At 45.7% G+C, this 17701-nt stretch overlaps 2 protein-coding genes across 2 annotated transcripts; both read left to right on the forward strand.

Annotated features, from left to right (window-relative positions):
• The first annotated feature begins 6957 nt into the window (after positions 1-6957).
• On the forward strand, positions 6958-8616 carry LOC121343337 (C2 calcium-dependent domain-containing protein 4C-like). Its single transcript, XM_041418386.1, has 2 exons — positions 6958-7050; positions 7326-8616. Exon 2 carries the CDS (start codon positions 7381-7383, stop codon positions 8614-8616), a length of 1236 nt encoding a protein of 411 aa, XP_041274320.1. The 5' UTR covers positions 6958-7050; positions 7326-7380.
• Positions 8617-9040: 424 nt separating this feature from the next.
• On the forward strand, positions 9041-10776 carry LOC121343493 (C2 calcium-dependent domain-containing protein 4C-like). Its single transcript, XM_041418713.1, has 2 exons — positions 9041-9082; positions 9358-10776. The coding sequence occupies exon 2, from the start codon at positions 9413-9415 to the stop codon at positions 10709-10711; it is 1299 nt and encodes a 432-aa protein (XP_041274647.1). The 5' UTR covers positions 9041-9082; positions 9358-9412; the 3' UTR covers positions 10712-10776.
• Positions 10777-17701: the final 6925 nt, after the last annotated feature.

Below are 17701 nucleotides of genomic sequence, written 5' to 3' on the forward strand. Positions count from 1 at the left end.
GCAGGCCCTGTTTTGTAAATGGAAAGTACAAGTGGAAAGCTATCTCATTTCTGAAAATACTCCTGCAGAAACACAACCTAGGGGACAGAAAGCCACAATCTAGAAATGTGGAAATTTTAGGAACAGACCTGGGTTTTTTTGTGCACAGAAATGCTGAGGACAGCCTAAGGGTGAAGAGTCTAGCTTTGAGCTTTGCTTTGAAGGTTGAACTTCAGTGTACCAGAAGCAACATCTGTTTCTTAATGAGATGCTGCTGGTTAGTGAGACCACTCTGAAATGTTTTCCACTTAAAGGTATGACTCTCATGACTACGTGTCCTACCCATCAATATATTGTGGCCAACTCCACCAGTGTGCTGTGCCACCTTCAGGTAGAAGAAGTGTTCAACTAAATTTGACTCTTCAGAGGAAAAAATTACTCTTCAATTATTGGTGAGTTTTCTTTTTTACTGTTTAATTTGCAATGACGAGGTCAGGCTGTCTGGAGTAGCAGGCAGACTTCCCCAACCTAGTTCTTGATCTGCCTCCCACTGGGAATGGGCTGGGGGCAAGGGAGGAACAACAGAGTCCCCACACACAGCTCCATCACAGTATGAGTGCATGGCCTGCAGGCAGCTGCACTTGCTGTTAGGGCAGAGCTTAGAACTCTCCTCCTGCAGTGACATCTCAGTCTTTGTAGCCCATGGCATGGAAAATGATGGGAAGTAATGTTTGCCAACACACCTGTTTTTGAGGTGTTCAGCACTCCCAGTCAAGACCCAGCATGTTTTGATGAGGTGAATTATCCTTTTTGAAATGTCCTTGGCTTGCTGCCTTGTTCCTTCTCATGAGCCCTTGTGCAGCAGCAGGCTGCTGCTCCACCACAGGCATGTCATCTGGTGCCTTTATCTCCATACGTGCTATAGGTGCAGGAGACACTGCAGCCAGCCAGGCAGTCCTGAGAGCATGGATGGCAGGAGCATTACAGAGAGATCCTTCCTCTGTTTTTAAGGTTGCTTTGGATCTGTGCTCTTTGGAAAAGGACCCCTGTGGGTGTGATTGGACAGAGAGGAAGGTTATTAAGAAGTTCTTGTGTAATAAAACCTGCCAGTAAGTGTTTTGCAGTGCATAGATGAACCCTGCCATACTTTTGGAAATCACTATCACCTTTTACAAGTTTCTGCATGATTACAGGAGTATTAAGGGCACAGTTGATGAGGAAACTCTCGATATTATTTGTGCAAATCATGGGGCATACCATGTGATGTCTAACTTGACAGCTTTAACCTTTTGTCTTGAAGAAAGATGGCAATCAGGGAAATCCTAGGAGTTACTCTTCCAAAGAATAACTACTGACATTGTAATACCTGGTTAAGGTGCTAGCAGTAGATAATTATCCATTTGCTAACTCATATAGTCTTACTTTGAGGCATAAAATGATGTCTAAAATGATTTAAAAATTACACATAGATCCATAGCTTTTCTCTAATTTTACTTTTTGAAATGGATGTAAAAAATACCTTCTTTGCATGGACAAGCATAGATTTAGTTTCCTAATACACAAAAGTCCTGGTACTGTTTTCTTCTTCACTTTCTCTTTTACCTTGATATGAGTGATCCTTACTGATTTTAAGATTTGTGGAGACTTTTTAATTTTGTTTCTTTTTTCAAAGGCTCATTTTTATTTGAAAACAAAAATTATTTGTAGCTTTTCTCTTTCATATTTAAATTTACTTTGAGCACAAAGAAGATGGAGAGAATAGTTTTTCTCAGTATGTGTAATTCACCTTGCAGATGCCAATGTAACTTTATATAGAATGAATCAATTTAGGGTACATGAGAATGACCATCAAATTAGACTACATTAGGCATGAGACCAAACTGCAGAAAATATTCTTCTGTTGAGGCTACCAGAATAGAGATGGTTGCATGAAGAGTTTATTTATGCTTTTGTGTCTAAGCAGGGAATATGAGTGTGGCTGAGGAGCAGCTGAGGACACTGTGTTTGCCTGTTTTGAAGAAAAGGGAGCTGAGGGTGACCTAATTGCTCTCTACAGCTTCCTGATGAGGGGAGCAGAGAGGGAGGTGCTGAACTCTTCTCCTGGGATCCAGCGACTGGATGTGTGGCAGTGATTCAAAGCTGGGTCAGGATGGGTTCAGACTGGATGTTAGGAAGCATTTCCTTACCAAGAGGGAGGTCAGACACTGGATCAGGCAGGTGATCAATGCTCCAAGCCTGTCAATGTGTTAAGAGGCATTGGCCTTAATAACACACTTGACAAGGCCCTTAATAACATGTTTTAACTTTTGAGGAGCCCTGGATTGGTCTGGCAGCTGGACTTAGATGATTGTTGTAGGTCCCATTCAACTGAAATAGTCTGGTCTATAAATTATAAAGTTGTACTGCCTGATTTAATTTCTATTTTTACTCTGAAGAAAATACCAGTGGTAATTTTCACACTCATTAATGGGGATGTATCCTGCTATAAGCCACAGCACAGTAACTCTACAAAGACATGACAGCAGTGGAGCTCGTTACTGCTCTAACACAGTACATTTCTGTGGGAAGACCTAATCAGTTTGGTGGACTTTTTTTCCTAAGAATCCTAAAAGGCACTTACTTGGCCTAGTGGGGGAGGCCTGCCCTGAAATTGAGCTGTTTGACACTGTAATAAGTTAATCTTCCACAACAGAAGAGTGATTTGAACAAGAGAGTCTAGGGGCAGTTCTGCTTTCACCAGATGGCAGAATTCTTTAAAGAAACACAGTCTGTAATACAGAGCTGTGACTGTGGGAAATATTATGGGAATTTTTAGGTTTTCATCATGTTTAGCCCTATAGGATTTAAATTAAGCATCCACTAACAATGCAGTTTATACATCAGTCCCTTGAATGTGTGTTCATTCTCTCTTGCTGCAAGGTTTGATCATGCCCAAACTGTGCACCTCTGCCACTGCCATGGCTTCAAGAATCTGAATTAAAGGCACTTGCAGAGTATCCTGTGGAATGTAAATCCTTTAGAGGAAATGCAATTTCCATTCTTCATGTCTGCATCTGTGTGACTTGGCTGTGACCTTATGGCTGGCCTCTCAGTGAGCATATGTGCAGAAACAAAGTCATCTTCCTGACTGGACATCCTTCAGCTCTATTGGTAATATTGATTCCCTGAGGGAAGATCACACACTTTGATGCTTCACAATGGTGGCCATGCACAGGGGTACCAGCAGCCTCCTTTTGAGTACCTGAGCCCTTTTCCATTTTGAAAGATTAATCACTGCAAGTCACTGAAAGGCACTGCACTGAAAGGCAGCAGTTTGCCAAGCCTTGGCTGAGAGTCACACGTGCCTTCAAAGTTGGAGCTGTGTAACACAACTCAGAAATCCCTGCTCTTTTTTCCCACAAGTAAGTAGTCTTTCTGCCTATTGTAATTTTTTTTTAAATTAAATAATCCCACTTTCTTTTATGTTCCTCCCTCAAACTAGTTCCAGTCTTCTTTAGAATCCTTTCCACCAGCATACCTCAACTGCCCAGACTGTCTAGTAAACCCTCTGGTCCTGGGAAATCTGCTCCACTTTGCTGTTGAATTTTTATCCTGGTTGTCTGTCAGGGAAACTGGCTGAGTGAAATTAGGAACAGCATACCTTTCTTGGATTTTTGCATGGCAATTCTCAGCTTCTCATAACAGGGCGATGTAATATGCTATCAAGAATGAATTCTTAATACTTTTAGATTTTTACAGTTCACACTGCTGTGACACAAGGTACTTGAGTTACTTGGCATAAAGTCCCCAAGTGCCTGAAGGGCCCTGCAGCTCCTGAGTTCTTGCTGCCAGCACTTGGGCATTTGCTCATTTAAAGGAGCATGGACATTTCTTGTCAAGCTATGCAGAAACTTGTCTTCACTGCTGAGATAAAATATAAGCTCTGTGATACAAAAAAAGAAAGGTCAAGTTGTCAGATTAGTTTTGCTGAACCTCTGTTACTACTTTGTATTACTATGAAAGAAATGCAGAACGATTTGGCCATTGATTTAGGCCAGAAATGGTGAACAGTCTGCTAATAGATATCTTTGACATTAGTTGAAGTGACAGGAAGGAATATGCACTATACAATGTGCACTATACAATGTGCTATGTTCATGATACCAATCTCTAAAACAAAAATGTATCTCAGTGCTTCTCAGTTGATGAAATCATCTTTCAAGAAGCTACAGTGGAGTTGCTGCTGCATTCTTTAGGAAAATAAAGCTGAACTGGGTTGTCTATTCTCATAAAAGTTTGTGGAAATTTGGAATATTTTAAGTAATAAAATGCACAGCCATTGCTGTTGCTGTAACAGTGGTGAGCTGTTATGTGCTGTCTCATCCAGGACTGGCATTCACATCTCCCCTTTCACAGCAGAGACAGAAGTTTTAGTTTTTCTCTTTCCAGTCATTTTTCCCCTCCCCTGGTGCACATTCTCCAAGGGCCGTCAGCTCCTGCAGCTCTCCTACCTCTCTCTCCCCTGTAAACCACTGAGAGGGTTCTCCTTGCAGTTCCCTGAACCAGCCAGCTTCAGCCCTGTTTTGGACCGATGTCTTACCCCGCAGCTCCCCGGCCTCCCGCAGGGCTGGGGCCGGCCGGTGCCGCAGCCGGAGCTGGGCGGGTGCGGACGGACCTTTCCCGAGCCGGGCCGCTGTGCCCAGGGAAGTCCGAACGGCAGGAGATAAATCCTATCAGTGTCACACGAAGGAAACCTCCGGACTTCCTCCTGTGTTGACAGGAAATTCCATTTCTTTACAGCCCGTGCCCAGATCCCAGGGTTTCACCTGTTGTTGGTACAGGGGTTGTAATAAAGACTTTCCACGAATTATATCCGGTTTAAAAGTGGATTATTGTAGGCACATTTTTTATAACAACAGGAAGTCCTGTTGGCAGCATATTTTAATTATGCTCTGGAGCTAATCAAGGAAAGAATCTGTTCTGAACACAGGAAGCTATATATACACATTTGAGTGCCTATTTCCACGGGGAGGTACAAGTGCTTAAGTGCTGCTGAACTCCCAGCACATGAGCAATCTGTTAAGTGTCTATAAAGCTCCGGCTTTCATAGGAAGGGGAGGATCCACCACCCCGTGTACGGCACCTGCTTCCTCTCTGCAGTCACTGGAGGGAGACAGGCAACTGTGATCGTGAGACTCTGATCATCTCTGGAGAAGCCTGAACTCTTTTCCCTGGCGGTAGAGGAAGAGTAAAGAGACTCAGGAGAAATCATGTACCTATAACAGTGTAGCTATTTGGTTTAATCACTGCCTGATGCCAGCTGTGAACTTAGTGCACCTGAGGCTGGTTGTCATGATTGCTGTATATGAACAACTTTTGTGATCTGTTACTGAAGGCAATAAGGTTTCCACTAAAAAGTGCCATTTCCTTAATTTTTCTCCATGTTTAGAGTTATTTTTTTCTTTGGTATTAAAGGCAGAGATGCATAACATATAGAACAAGCCCACTTACTCTTTGGAAACTACACGGTGTGTAATGCATGATACATGGTATGGTATTGCCTGGTCTGAATGGATAACAGCTAAAAGGTGCACATACTGCTTCCTAAAAGAGAGCATCCCAGCATCTCCAGGAACTCCTCTTAGTACTCTGCTGTAAAGTCTCATAGGCTGGAGAAAGCACTAACCCTCTCCAGAAGCCTCTAAATTAGATTGGAGGTCTTATTTGAAGCACACCCATCAAGTAAGTTCATCTAAGTAAACTGTACAAGCTCCTACAACTGAAACGTCACTGGGATGTTTGGGGTGTCCTGAACCTTTGTAAAAAGCATGGCAGAAAGAATTTTCTTAGATTTTAATCACCAGGAGATTGTTATGCTAATGAAGCCTAACTGGTATAAAAAAATAGGAGAGAAGCAGGGCTTGCACCCAGAACACGTGTGTACCCAGCTACATCTTTCAGCAGGTTCAAAATGTTCCCTGCCCCTGTTGCCCACGGGATTTATTTTCTCTGAGCACATCTCGTCTATTTCGAGCACTCCGTAAACATGCACTTTAGCTCTTCAGCGGAAGAGGGGAAGAAGAATCTTATTTGTCTACTGTCCCTGTGTTATAGGCTTCAGATGAGTATTTAGCCAACCAGTTTGGCAGGCCTTCCTGACTTTGCATTAAAGATTCCTACTTGAAGCGTGCAGAATAATTACAGAGTTGCAGAGGTCCGTTCAGGCTCTGCTGCCTTGGTGAGGAACTTCACGGATCCCACCTGGCTTTGGGCAGGGTCTGTAAAGCGTCCCGCGGGCCTGGGTTTTTGACATGCTGCTTTTCAAGGTGACTTGCCAAAGCGTTTCGTGCCTTGTCTTTCTCCTCGCGGCACCTGCATTCGCCTTTCTGTTGCTGCTCAGTATCAGTGATAAGGACGCTGTGTCAGGGTTCCGTAGTCTCGTGTTCTTTGTGAGTAACGAGGGGTTGGACACACATTCGGATGTAGAAGGGTAGCAAAGTTCTCAAATGAGCTTGAAAACCGCAATCCCCACTTCCTACTGCTCTAACCTGGAAAGCTGCCAGGATTCCCAGAAGAAAAGAATCCCCAAGACAATGTTGCTTTTGTCCTGGGTTTGTTAGTTATCTCGAAACACCTCGGGACGCCTCTGTAAGTAGATATTAATCAAAAAAGAACCTGGACGCAGGGAAGGGGCAAGGGGCTGGAGCGGGCGCGGGCAGCCCCGTACCCCGCGCTCGCAGGCGAGTGCCAAGCGCCGGGAACATCCGCTACTCTGCGGGGGCGAAAGAAGACGGTCAAAAAGCTTTCCCGTGAGAGGCCCTTTTGCAAGTCCCTCCCCGTTGCTCCGGGCACGGCCCCGGTGCCCAGCAGAGAGCCCGCAGGGCAGCTGCGGCGCCGCTCTCCTCCTCTACCCTCCGCATGAGAATAGGAGGTGCGGGTGGCAGCCCCCGCCCCTTCCCGCGGCCGGCGGCGCGACTGGGAGGCGCCCGGCGCGGCTACTAAAGGGCCGGCTCGGCGCGGGCTGCGCGGTGCTGCTCAGAGCTGCTGCCACCGAGCCCGGGCTGGGAAACAACAAGGCTTGCGCTTGTCAAGGTACGTCCTCTGCTAAGGGAAAAGCACGGTAGGGATTATGCGACAGGGACTCATAATCTCTGGTAGTGACTTGATGCTGTTTTCTCTCTTTAGTGGTTTAGTTCTGTTCTTGCCCCATTTGGTTTCGCTAAAGGTAGAAATCATATGGTGAGCAGGGGCTCTTTTGAACGTGGGCTTGTGTTAGTCCTGCCTTGAATGGCACCCTTGTGCCTTGCTTGGCTGCAATGTGTCCAAAAAGGATGTTCATGTACGTTTTCCTCTCTGTGTGTCTGCAGGTGGATTTCTCCTTCAAACTTTTCCCCTTTGAAGATCTCCTGCCCAGCTACAGTGATGTGGTTGTTGGAAAAGATCAGACCATCACATGAAAATGGAAACCTCCCCAGCTCTTCCTTCCTGGGACTGCCACAAGGCCAAAATCTGCCAGAAAAGGCCCAGCTGAGGGCCACTGCTTTTCCACATGTGATCACTCCTGACAGAATCCCTGAATTCTGCATTCCCCCCAGGCTGACCAGCTCTGGCTCCATTAAGGGCAGTGGCTTCCACCAGGATCACGATTCAGTGGATGCAGCTCTTACTTCTGATTATAGCCCCAGCTCTTGCCAACATCTCATTCAGGTGGAAAGTGTTGAAGAGGAGATCTCAGCTCTGGAGGAAGAAAGCACCAATGCAGACCCACAGTCCCAAGCAGCGCTCTCCCTGCCCCACTTTCCCAGAGCCTCCACTTCCTATGGCTTCTGCACTTTGCTGGAGAGTCCCCACACCAGGAGGAAGGAGTCCATCTTCCATGGTGATTCACGTGGGGCTCTGCCCAGCCTGAAGCTGTCTCGATCCAGAGCTAACACCTTCAGTGGCAAAGGGAGCATGTCTAATCCCATTGCTATCAGCTTTGCTTCTGTGAGACTGCCGCCCAAGCATCTCTCTCTGCACCGGCAAGGTGCCTGTGACAGCGACACTGCCTCTTCCAGTGATTCCTCTCCTTTCAGTTCTCCACTTCTCAGCAGGTCACCTCCCAGACCCTGCTCCCTGATCAAAGCACAAAGTCAGGAGGGATTGCTCTGCAGAGCACTGAAAGACAAAAGCAAACACAGTATGCCCAGGAACAATTCTCTCTCTACAGAGGAGAGCAGCTCCACTGATAACAGCCCCAGTGCCATCAGGAGGGCCTCTGAGGGGCTGCTTGGCATACGGGGCTTTAGCACCTCCTGTTCTCCCATGTTTCCAGTGGACCTGAGCTGCAGTCGGGAGAGACTGGTGGGAGAGAGTACTGTGGTAATGGACAAGGGAGGCATGTTGAGGCTGTCAGCTGAATACTGCTCAGAGAACGAGAGGCTGCGGATCCGCCTGATCAGTGCAGAGGGTTTATATGATGATTCTGTAGAGCCCAAAACCATAAACTGCTGTATCTCCTTCTCCCTGGTGCCAGGGAAAACACAGAAGCAGAGAAGCACAGTTATAAAGAGGAAAACCGCAATCCCCACTTCCTACTGCTCTAACCTGGAAAGCTGCCAGGATTCCCAGAAGAAAAGAATCCCCAAGACAATGTTGCTTTTGTCCTGGGTTTGTTAGTTATCTCGAAACACCTCGGGACGCCTCTGTAAGTAGATATTAATCAAAAAAGAACCTGGACGCAGGCAAGGGGCTGGGGCCGGGCGCGGGCAGCCCCGTCCCCCGCGCTCGCAGGCGAGTGCCAAGCGCCGGGAACATCCGCTACTCTGCGGGGGCGAAAGAAGACGGTCAAAAAGCTTTCCCGTGAGAGGCCCTTTTGCAAGTCCCTCCCCGTTGCTCCGGGCACGGCCCCGGTGCCCAGCAGAGTGCCCGCAGGGCAGCTGCGGCGCCGCTGTCCTCCTCTACCCTCCGCATGAGAATAGGAGGTGCGGGTGGCAGCCCCCGCCCCTTCCCGCGGCCGGCGGCGCGACTGGGAGGCGCCCGGCGCGGCTACTAAAGGGCCGGCTCGGCGCGGGCTGCGCGGTGCTGCTCGGAGCTGCTGCCACCGAGCCCGGGCTGGGAAACAACAAGGCTTGCGCTTGTCAAGGTACGTCCTCTGCTAAGGGAAAAGCACGGTAGGGATTATGCGACAGGGACTCATAATCTCTGGTAGTGACTTGATGCTGTTTTCTCTCTTTAGTGGTTTAGTTCTGTTCTTGCCCCATTTGGTTTCGCTAAAGGTAGAAATCATATGGTGAGCAGGGGCTCTTTTGAACGTGGGCTTGTGTTAGTCCTGCCTTGAATGGCACCCTTGTGCCTTGCTTGGCTGCAATGTGTCCAAAAAGGATGTTCATGTACGTTTTCCTCTCTGTGTGTCTGCAGGTGGATTTCTCCTTCAAACTTTTCCCCTTTGAAGATCTCCTGCCCAGCTACAGTGATGTGGTTGTTGGAAAAGATCAGACCATCACATGAAAATGGAAACCTCCCCAGCTCTTCCTTCCTGGGACTGCCACAAGGCCAAAATCTGCCAGAAAAGGCCCAGCTGAGGGCCACTGCTTTTCCACATGTGATCACTCCTGACAGAATCCCTGAATTCTGCATTCCCCCCAGGCTGACCAGCTCTGGCTCCATTAAGGGCAGTGGCTTCCACCAGGATCACGATTCAGTGGATGCAGCTCTTACTTCTGATTATAGCCCCAGCTCTTGCCGACATCTCATTCAGGTGGAAAGTGTTGAAGAGGAGATCTCAGCTCTGGAGGAAGAAAGCACCAATGCAGACCCACAGTCCCAAGCAGCGCTCTCCCTGCCCCACTTTCCCAGAGCCTCCACTTCCTATGGCTTCTGCACTTTGCTGGAGAGTCCCCACACCAGGAGGAAGGAGTCCATCTTCCATGGTGATTCACGTGGGGCTCTGCCCAGCCTGAAGCTGTCTCGATCCAGAGCTAACACCTTCAGTGGCAAAGGGAGCATGTCTAATCCCATTGCTATCAGCTTTGCTTCTGTGAGACTGCCGCCCAAGCATCTCTCTCTGCACAGGCAAGGTGCCTGTGACAGCGACACTGCCTCTTCCAGTGATTCCTCTCCTTTCAGTTCTCCACTTCTCAGCAGGTCACCTCCCAGACCCTGCTCCCTGATCAAAGCACAAAGTCAGGAGGGATTGCTCTGCAGAGCACTGAAAGACAAAAGCAAACACAGTATGCCCAGGAACAATTCTCTCTCTACAGAGGAGAGCAGCTCCACTGATAACAGCCCCAGTGCCATCAGGAGGGCCTCTGAGGGGCTGCTTGGCATACGGGGCTTTAGCACCTCCTGTTCTCCCATGTTTCCAGTGGACCTGAGCTGCAGTCGGGAGAGACTGGTGGGAGAGAGTACTGTGGTAATGGACAAGGGAGGCATGTTGAGGCTGTCAGCTGAATACTGCTCAGAGAACGAGAGGCTGCGGATCCGCCTGATCAGTGCAGAGGGTTTATATGATGATTCTGTAGAGCCCAAAACCATAAACTGCTGTATCTCCTTCTCCCTGGTGCCAGGGAAAACACAGAAGCAGAGAAGCACAGTTATAAAGAGAAGCAGAAATCCCATCTTCAATGAGGACTTCTTTTTTGATGGCATTGCAGAAGAAGAGCTGTACAGCCTCTCTGTCAGGATGAAAGCAACAAATAAAGGGTGCAGTATGAAACGGGATTATACCTTAGGAGAACGGGAATTGTCTTTAATGAGTATGTTGGCAGTGTAGTGCTTCAAATAAACAAATTGTCTGCTGAAAGTTTTCTACTAAATAAACTTTTAGGTTGACTTTTATGTTGTTGAGGTTGTTGTTTTTTTTAAGAATACTTAAAAGCACTACTTTGCTTGGTGTTACTGTCATGCTCTTGTGCCTTGTTTTGCTGTTTAACACTTCAAACTGAGATATTGACAGGAGGGGGGAGAAGGGCTAGTTTGCCTTTATGATAAAGGATTAGGCTGTTACCAAGTCAAGGCTGTTCTTGTTTATGGCTTTCAGGCCATAAACTTTAGGTAGAAGTGTTTTTCCCTCTGCCTGGTCCCTAAGTGGGTAACAGTCTGTGCACACAGTACACCCTGGACTCTATTGCAGCTCCTTGGTACAACATCAGTTCAATGGACCATTTTGACAACACTCATATTTGCACAAACGAATGTTTTAATGAGCCCTGTGTTCAGAGGGAGAATGAGTTCTTTTACAACAGGTGGGTTTGGATTCCCAAAGCCAGTGTAAGTTTGTGTTGAGGATAACAAGATCAGCTTCTGAGCAGCAGCTAAAAGCCACCGGAGGCAGGGCTGTCTTTACACACACCTGCAGTATCAACACTTGAACAGCCTGGGTGAGCTTGCAGCACGGTCAGCATCTTCTTTTACCTTCCCTTTCCATGGTCGGTTTCACAGCCCACAGAATCAAGTTGCCAGGTAATTGCGTTTTGATCAGGAATGTTCCTGAGAGCTACAGCCCTCAGCAATTCAGCTATTGAATCCTTTCTGAAGCAGATAAGATATCAGTGCAGCAAGGACAAAGGACATTTTGGGACCCCGGCATTGAATTCCTGCTTCACCTAATGACTTCACGCATACCTTGCTCAAGTCATTGTCATACAATTAGTGTAATCAATCTGTCCTGTCACCAAGTGGTGAGTGGTGGAAGCACTTGCTTCAGTGCAAGGGGAAACGGGAAACACAAAAGTGCAGAACTCCAGCATACTTGAGACCATCTTCCCTTCTTTTTTTTTTTTTTTAATGAGGCTTACTTGGGGCTGGGAAAAATAAATAAATTAGTGGAAGGAGGCAAAAGTGTCTTGAAAGTCCAGGTGTATTGCTGCCTCCCTTGAATAAGTTGCAGGCTTCATTACATAAAAGTAGATAAGCCTTGATGGAGGATCAATCCGTGCAAGCAAGGGGCAGAGAAAACAAAGGTTTACTTTTGTGTTCCCTTTGAGGCTGTAGAAATAGGGCCTTCCTAGTGTTCAAATACACATCTTAAATGCTATTTCACAGAGATTTTAGCAGGATCTCCCTCTGGCCTATTCTGGCAAGAGTCTAGTCTGCAAATCATGGGACTGCTCACAGGGAGACTGTGGTATTCCTTGGCCAATGAATAACTTGATTCTGTTTCAGACAGAAATACTTCAGGAAGGATAGCAGAAAATTCCTTCTGATAGCAGAAAAAGCCCAAAGGATGTTAACTGTGACCACAAGTGCTCAGAAATGCCTACTGCTAATCCTTGATCCAACTCACGTGAGATGCTTCTAAAAACAGAATCCTTGTGCAAAGGGCAACTCCCACAGGTGAATGGTTGGGTGTATTCCCAGAAGCCAACTGAAATAAAATGGAATAATAATCCCTTTGTGCTAAGGGAAGGAATTAAATGTACTGACACACTGCTCAGATGGAGGTGATGCACTTTCACTTTTATCCTTGAATCTGGGCAAATTGACCATAAGAGGAAACTTGAAGTGGTGAGAAGTGGAATTTAAAAATGTGACTTCTAGGAGGCATGAATAATGTTGGAAAAAAAAAAAAAGCCAATTTAATTAGTTATTGCATGTGGTCTCCTGAAGGAGGGCAGAGGCTCCCTCTCAGGCTTGTCACTCATCCACCATCACATTTAGTTCCTGGGGTTTAGGGTCTCTTCACAGGTATATTCACATGGAGAGATTGGCTGAGACAATACAGAACAGTTCCAGGCCTCAGAGGAGCATGTACAGTCACACTGTGCTGGGGATCCCTGTGACCTGTGACCTGTGCCATGCCAGTGCTGCCCTGCAGGGACAAAATGATGGGGAGGTTTGAGGTGGGGCAGGGGCCTTTGGGGATTGTATCACCTGATTCCTGCTGGAAGCACAGTCAGCTCCAGCAGGTTGCCCAGGACCATGTCCTATATTGGGCTTAAAATGTCTCCAAGGATAGAGACTCCAAAATGTGCTTGGGAAATATACTCCAGTGTTTTATCACCTTACCAGCAGAAAAGGGAGTCTTTTTTCTGCATAAGTAAAATTCCCTGTATCTCAATCTGTCCTTGTGGCTTCTTGTCCTGTCACTGGATACTGCTGAGTAAAGCCTGGCTCCATCCTCTCCACTCCCTCCCAGCAGATATTGACACATATCATTGAGATCTTCCCTGAGCCTTCTCTTCTGCAGCCCAGTGGGCATACTGCAGTTACTGACATAATAGAAATGTGCTTCTGAAGTCTCATCTTTTATCAGGCAGGAAAGGAGTTAAGTCCTTAAAAAAGTTCTCCCTTCCTGTCACAGGAAGATCGGTTTCCAGCTGGGCTCATCTGTTCAAGTATTTAAACAGGTGAAGGCCACCTCTTTGGTTGGTTGAAAGGAAACTCAGCTGTTTTTTAACACTCTTTAAAAAATGATATATTTCTGAGAAAGCCTCCTCATGGAAGTTTGATGATAGGCCTGCAAGTTAGAGGGGGACAAAGCAAAGAAGTAGAAGACTTGCCAATTCAAAGGCAGAGTTATGCCTGGGAAGGATAGAGGGACTTTGCATTAGAGGGGGACAAAGCAAAGCAGTAGAAGACTTGCAGACCCAATTCAAAGGCAGAGTTATGCCTGGGAAGGATAGAGGGACTTTGCCTACCTGTTTCTCTGGTAAATAATTTAGATTCAGGTTTTTCTTGATAATTTTCCTCTTTAATATAAGAACTTTGAATTAAGTACCTATTCAGGTACATTAGACTAGACTACACATCACTGTGACACTAGATGGAAAACAGTATTGGTGGGCTCCCCCCATTTTAGTGTGTCTCTACATTTTAGAGTATTTGATTAATTTTGAGTTTTGGGCTGTTGCTTATCAGGTGTTATTAACAATGCAAATTTCTGAGAAAGCCTCCTCATGGAAGTTTGATGATAGGCCTGCAAATTAGAGGGGGACAAAGCAAAGCAGTAGAAGACTTGCAGACCCAATTCAAAGGCAGAGTTATGCCTGGGAAGGATAGAGGGACTTTGCCTACCTATTTCTCTGGTAAATAACTTAGATTCAGGTTTTTCTTGATAATTTTCCTCTTTAATATAAGAACTTTGAATTAAGTACCTATTCAGGTACATTAGACTAGACTACACATCACTGTGACACTAGATGGAAAACAGTATTGGTGGGCTCCCCCCATTTTAGTGTGTCTCTACATTTTAGAGTATTTGATTCCTTTTGAGTTTTGGGGTGTTGCTTATCAGGTGTTATTAGCAATGCAAAGCCATAACATAATTTGAACACTTCAGTTAGCCTGCCTAGAAAACACAGGACTTGTTTTCCTGTGCTCTTAGAGGCCAGCTAAGCTGTAAGTGGTGAACACCTACAACGCTGCCTGTGCTGCAGCTGCTTTCCGTGAGCGTCAGCCTTATTGGGGCAATTACGTAAAACACCTGCATAAGCAAACAAAAAGGCAACTGGATACTTCAGCCTGGAAAAACTCATGATGCCTCAATGCTTCTGTTAGAGTCAGCAGCAAGAAGAAAATCAACCTCCTGGCATTAGCAAACAGCTACTCAGTTAAGAAATATTATCTTCAGGGGTTTTCAGAACTTCTGAAACAACATGAAAATATGGGAGCATAAATGACTCTTTCAAACAAAAATCCTGTTTTGGGTAGTCTGATCAGCTGTGTTCAGTGGTGCTCACTGGTTGGAAGATCACATCTCAATTTAAATTAAAAAAAAACCAACAACCCAGACAATTGTTTGAGGAAAAGAAGGTCATTGTGCCAAGATCCTGGACTCATGTTCTACTAAGCAAATATTATTTGTTTCAGCTGCACTGAAGTAATACTTTTGCTGGCCTTTTCAAATGCAGTTATTTCAAGCATGCCTCTTGAGTTCTGGAGAAATGTTACTGCAAAGAAAGCCTTATGTTTTTCTTTCCAGAAATCCACTCAGGTTATCTCAAACACAATTTGAGTTGAAATATACTGACATATGGTACGGTAAAATGCAATTCCTGTAACTGAGCTCCTTTTCAGGTAAAATTCAGAAATAATACCAAGGGAAGCAAATACATGTGACCTAAAAAGCCTAACAGGACAGATCTGTAGGCCAGGGATTAGGCAACATAGTGTTTGCAGTATCAAATTCTGCTTATTGCATCACTTTTTCTAAGCTGCTCCCATTTCTCAGGCTGCCTTTGGAGAGGAAGCTGAACACAACACCTATGCTGCTTCTAGGTGCTTCATCTTCTTCTGCTGGGGCTTGGCTTTTCAGTCAGCCACAGTGACTGTGGTGAAAGACTGAGCATATGATGGGGCCTAATGGGCAAAAATTCTTCTATTTTTTTAGTCTAGGTAGTAATTGCTGAGGGTAAACTCTTAGTTTTCTTAGAGAACAGATGAAAGAACAATTAGATAAATGTATAAATCTGTGAAAAGCCTATCCGTGGGTTGCCAAGCTGGGGAAGTTGTCCTGGAGAAATCAGTGTCAATGGGATTGCTCAGTGTGAGGACCTCTCTTGCAGGATTGCTAGGAAGGTCATGCCACAAGCTGTGTGCTCACAGGGCCATCCCATGCTCACCATGCCTTCCCCAGCTGCTGGCTGCTGGTTGTTGTCCTGTGTCTAGGCTGGAGCTCCAGCTTGCACGGGTGCCTGAATTGTGGGCCATGATATTTGGCCATGGTGGGAAAGGGATCGAGCCATATCTACTGCTAGCTTTTTGCAGCAGGATTAAAACAAACAGTAGCCTTATGCTCACAGAATGAATAGCATAGTTAGAGGCTGTTTGTTTTCGAGTTCTGTGTGCCCTGAATAAAAAATGTGTGTAAGATTTATCTGCATATTTAAATGAATGGCATTTCAGTACAGACTTAATGCTGGTGACTGTCACTGAGATGTACTCTAATATTATTAATAGTGCCTTGAAAGCAAAGGCAGATGCTGAATAATCTGTCCTTGTAGCAGAGGTAAAATGAAGTTTAATGTAGTGGAGGGTCTGTGAACTAACCTACTTTGCATTGAGGTGATTGATGTAAAACATAGGAGTGATGCCCCAAAGCCCATCTCAGCCTGGACTGTGCACAGTGCTGCCTGCAGAGTGGGGAAAGGCTCTACACTCTTTGACTATTTTGTGCCTCTACTAGGATTGATAAGCAAGTCACGTTTTGTGCTGCTGCATCTTTGCATTTAGGGTATCATTTTGACAGCAAAAGAGCTTCCAGTTGTTCTTTGTTCCTGTCAGGAACAGAAATAGCTACAGTCCAGGTTCCTGGTAATAGGTGGCAATTGAGGAGAGCTACTGGGAACTGAGCACAGTGAATTGGATGAGAGGAAGGTCCAACAAACAGGAGTGAATAGCCCTTTTTGCTTAGATAACCACCACAGGTGACCAGACATGTCTGGTCTTCTGGTTTTGTTATTCCTACTCTTGCTACTTTTCTCCTTCTGACTATAAATATTCGAATGCTGCAAAATTAGCTATCCTGTGTGGTACAGTGAGAACCTGACCTTGTCAAGCATTGCATGTTCTGGACAGGAAAGAACTGAATGAGATTTTCCACTTTGCCTCTGTTCTGTTAAATCTAAATGATTTTTTTACTTACCTTTCTCAGCCTCTTCAGTGCAGTCAGGAAACATCTGAAGGAGCACAAGGTGAAAGAAGATAATCTGAAAAACCTTAGAGTTGCTTCTTTTTAGTGGAAGGACCAGAGTTTTGTGTCTTCATTAAATTGCTGTGATGGAGAAGTACTTATAGGGAAGCAAGTCACAGCCTGTCTGTTTAAACTGTTGCTTAGAGGAGGTCACACAAGTTGTTTCCCAAAGCTTGCATCCTCGTGTGCTGTGGATTTCCTATGGCTGTCTCGCCAAGTTCCTCGGCTGCCTGTAAGGAAGAACTCTCCCCTCTTCCCTCTCTTAAGAGGTGAGAAAGACATTGAGAAATGTCACTCAGGTAAGAGGCTTATACTAAAGGTGCTCATTTGCTCATGCGCAGAGGTGAAGGATGAGATGAAGTAGCTTAGAATGGCATTGTATGAATATTCAGGATCATTTCTATAAGCTCCTTATGAAAGTGCACAGTTCTAGAAGATGAAACCCTTTAACTCAAATATTTGTTGTGGCTTTGGTGGGGTGATTTTATTTTTTTTGGTCAAATCTTCCTGTGCTAACAACTGCCTGTTTCCCATGAGCAATAAACCTAATAAACCTGAATTTATCATACCAGTAAATATAAAAGCAGGAACAGATATCGTCTTGAAATCCCAGAGCCAACTTCAGCTTGCTTCTGAGGTTTCTGTGATTTCACTAGATTACTTTATTTATGCAATTTTTTTCTAGAAGATACCCTAGCTGTAAGCATGTGTTGCTTGATCCTTTCTGACAGCCCTGTGCCCACAGCAGAGAATTGCTTTCTGTTGAAATCCCAGCTCTTACATATTGCAGAAGGCACTGAGCATTGGGCACAGCTGGCTTTTGCAGTGCTGCATGCCAGAACCTCAGCTGAGCTGGGGGCCCCAGCTCTGCCCCTGCATGCACTTGAACAGCCTGACAAAGCTTTGGTGTTAGACAGGCTCAGCATGACCTGCTGCCCAGCCTGCAGGGACTGCTGTGCTGAAGCTGACAATAAAGATGGAGCTGAAGTGGAGGAGAAGAAGGATCACCCAGTAAAGCTTGTTAAAGGCAAATAGCTCATGCTGAGTGTTGGCAAAAGCAATGTCACAAATGGTGAAAAAGTGACTGTAGTGGTAAATGCTGACTTTCACACCCCTAATTAGCTGCTGTCA

The sequence above is a fragment of the Onychostruthus taczanowskii genome, unplaced genomic scaffold (assembly GCF_017590055.1).
Source record: "Onychostruthus taczanowskii isolate IOZ18803 unplaced genomic scaffold, ASM1759005v1 scaffold6, whole genome shotgun sequence".
NCBI lineage: Eukaryota > Metazoa > Chordata > Aves > Passeriformes > Passeridae > Onychostruthus > Onychostruthus taczanowskii.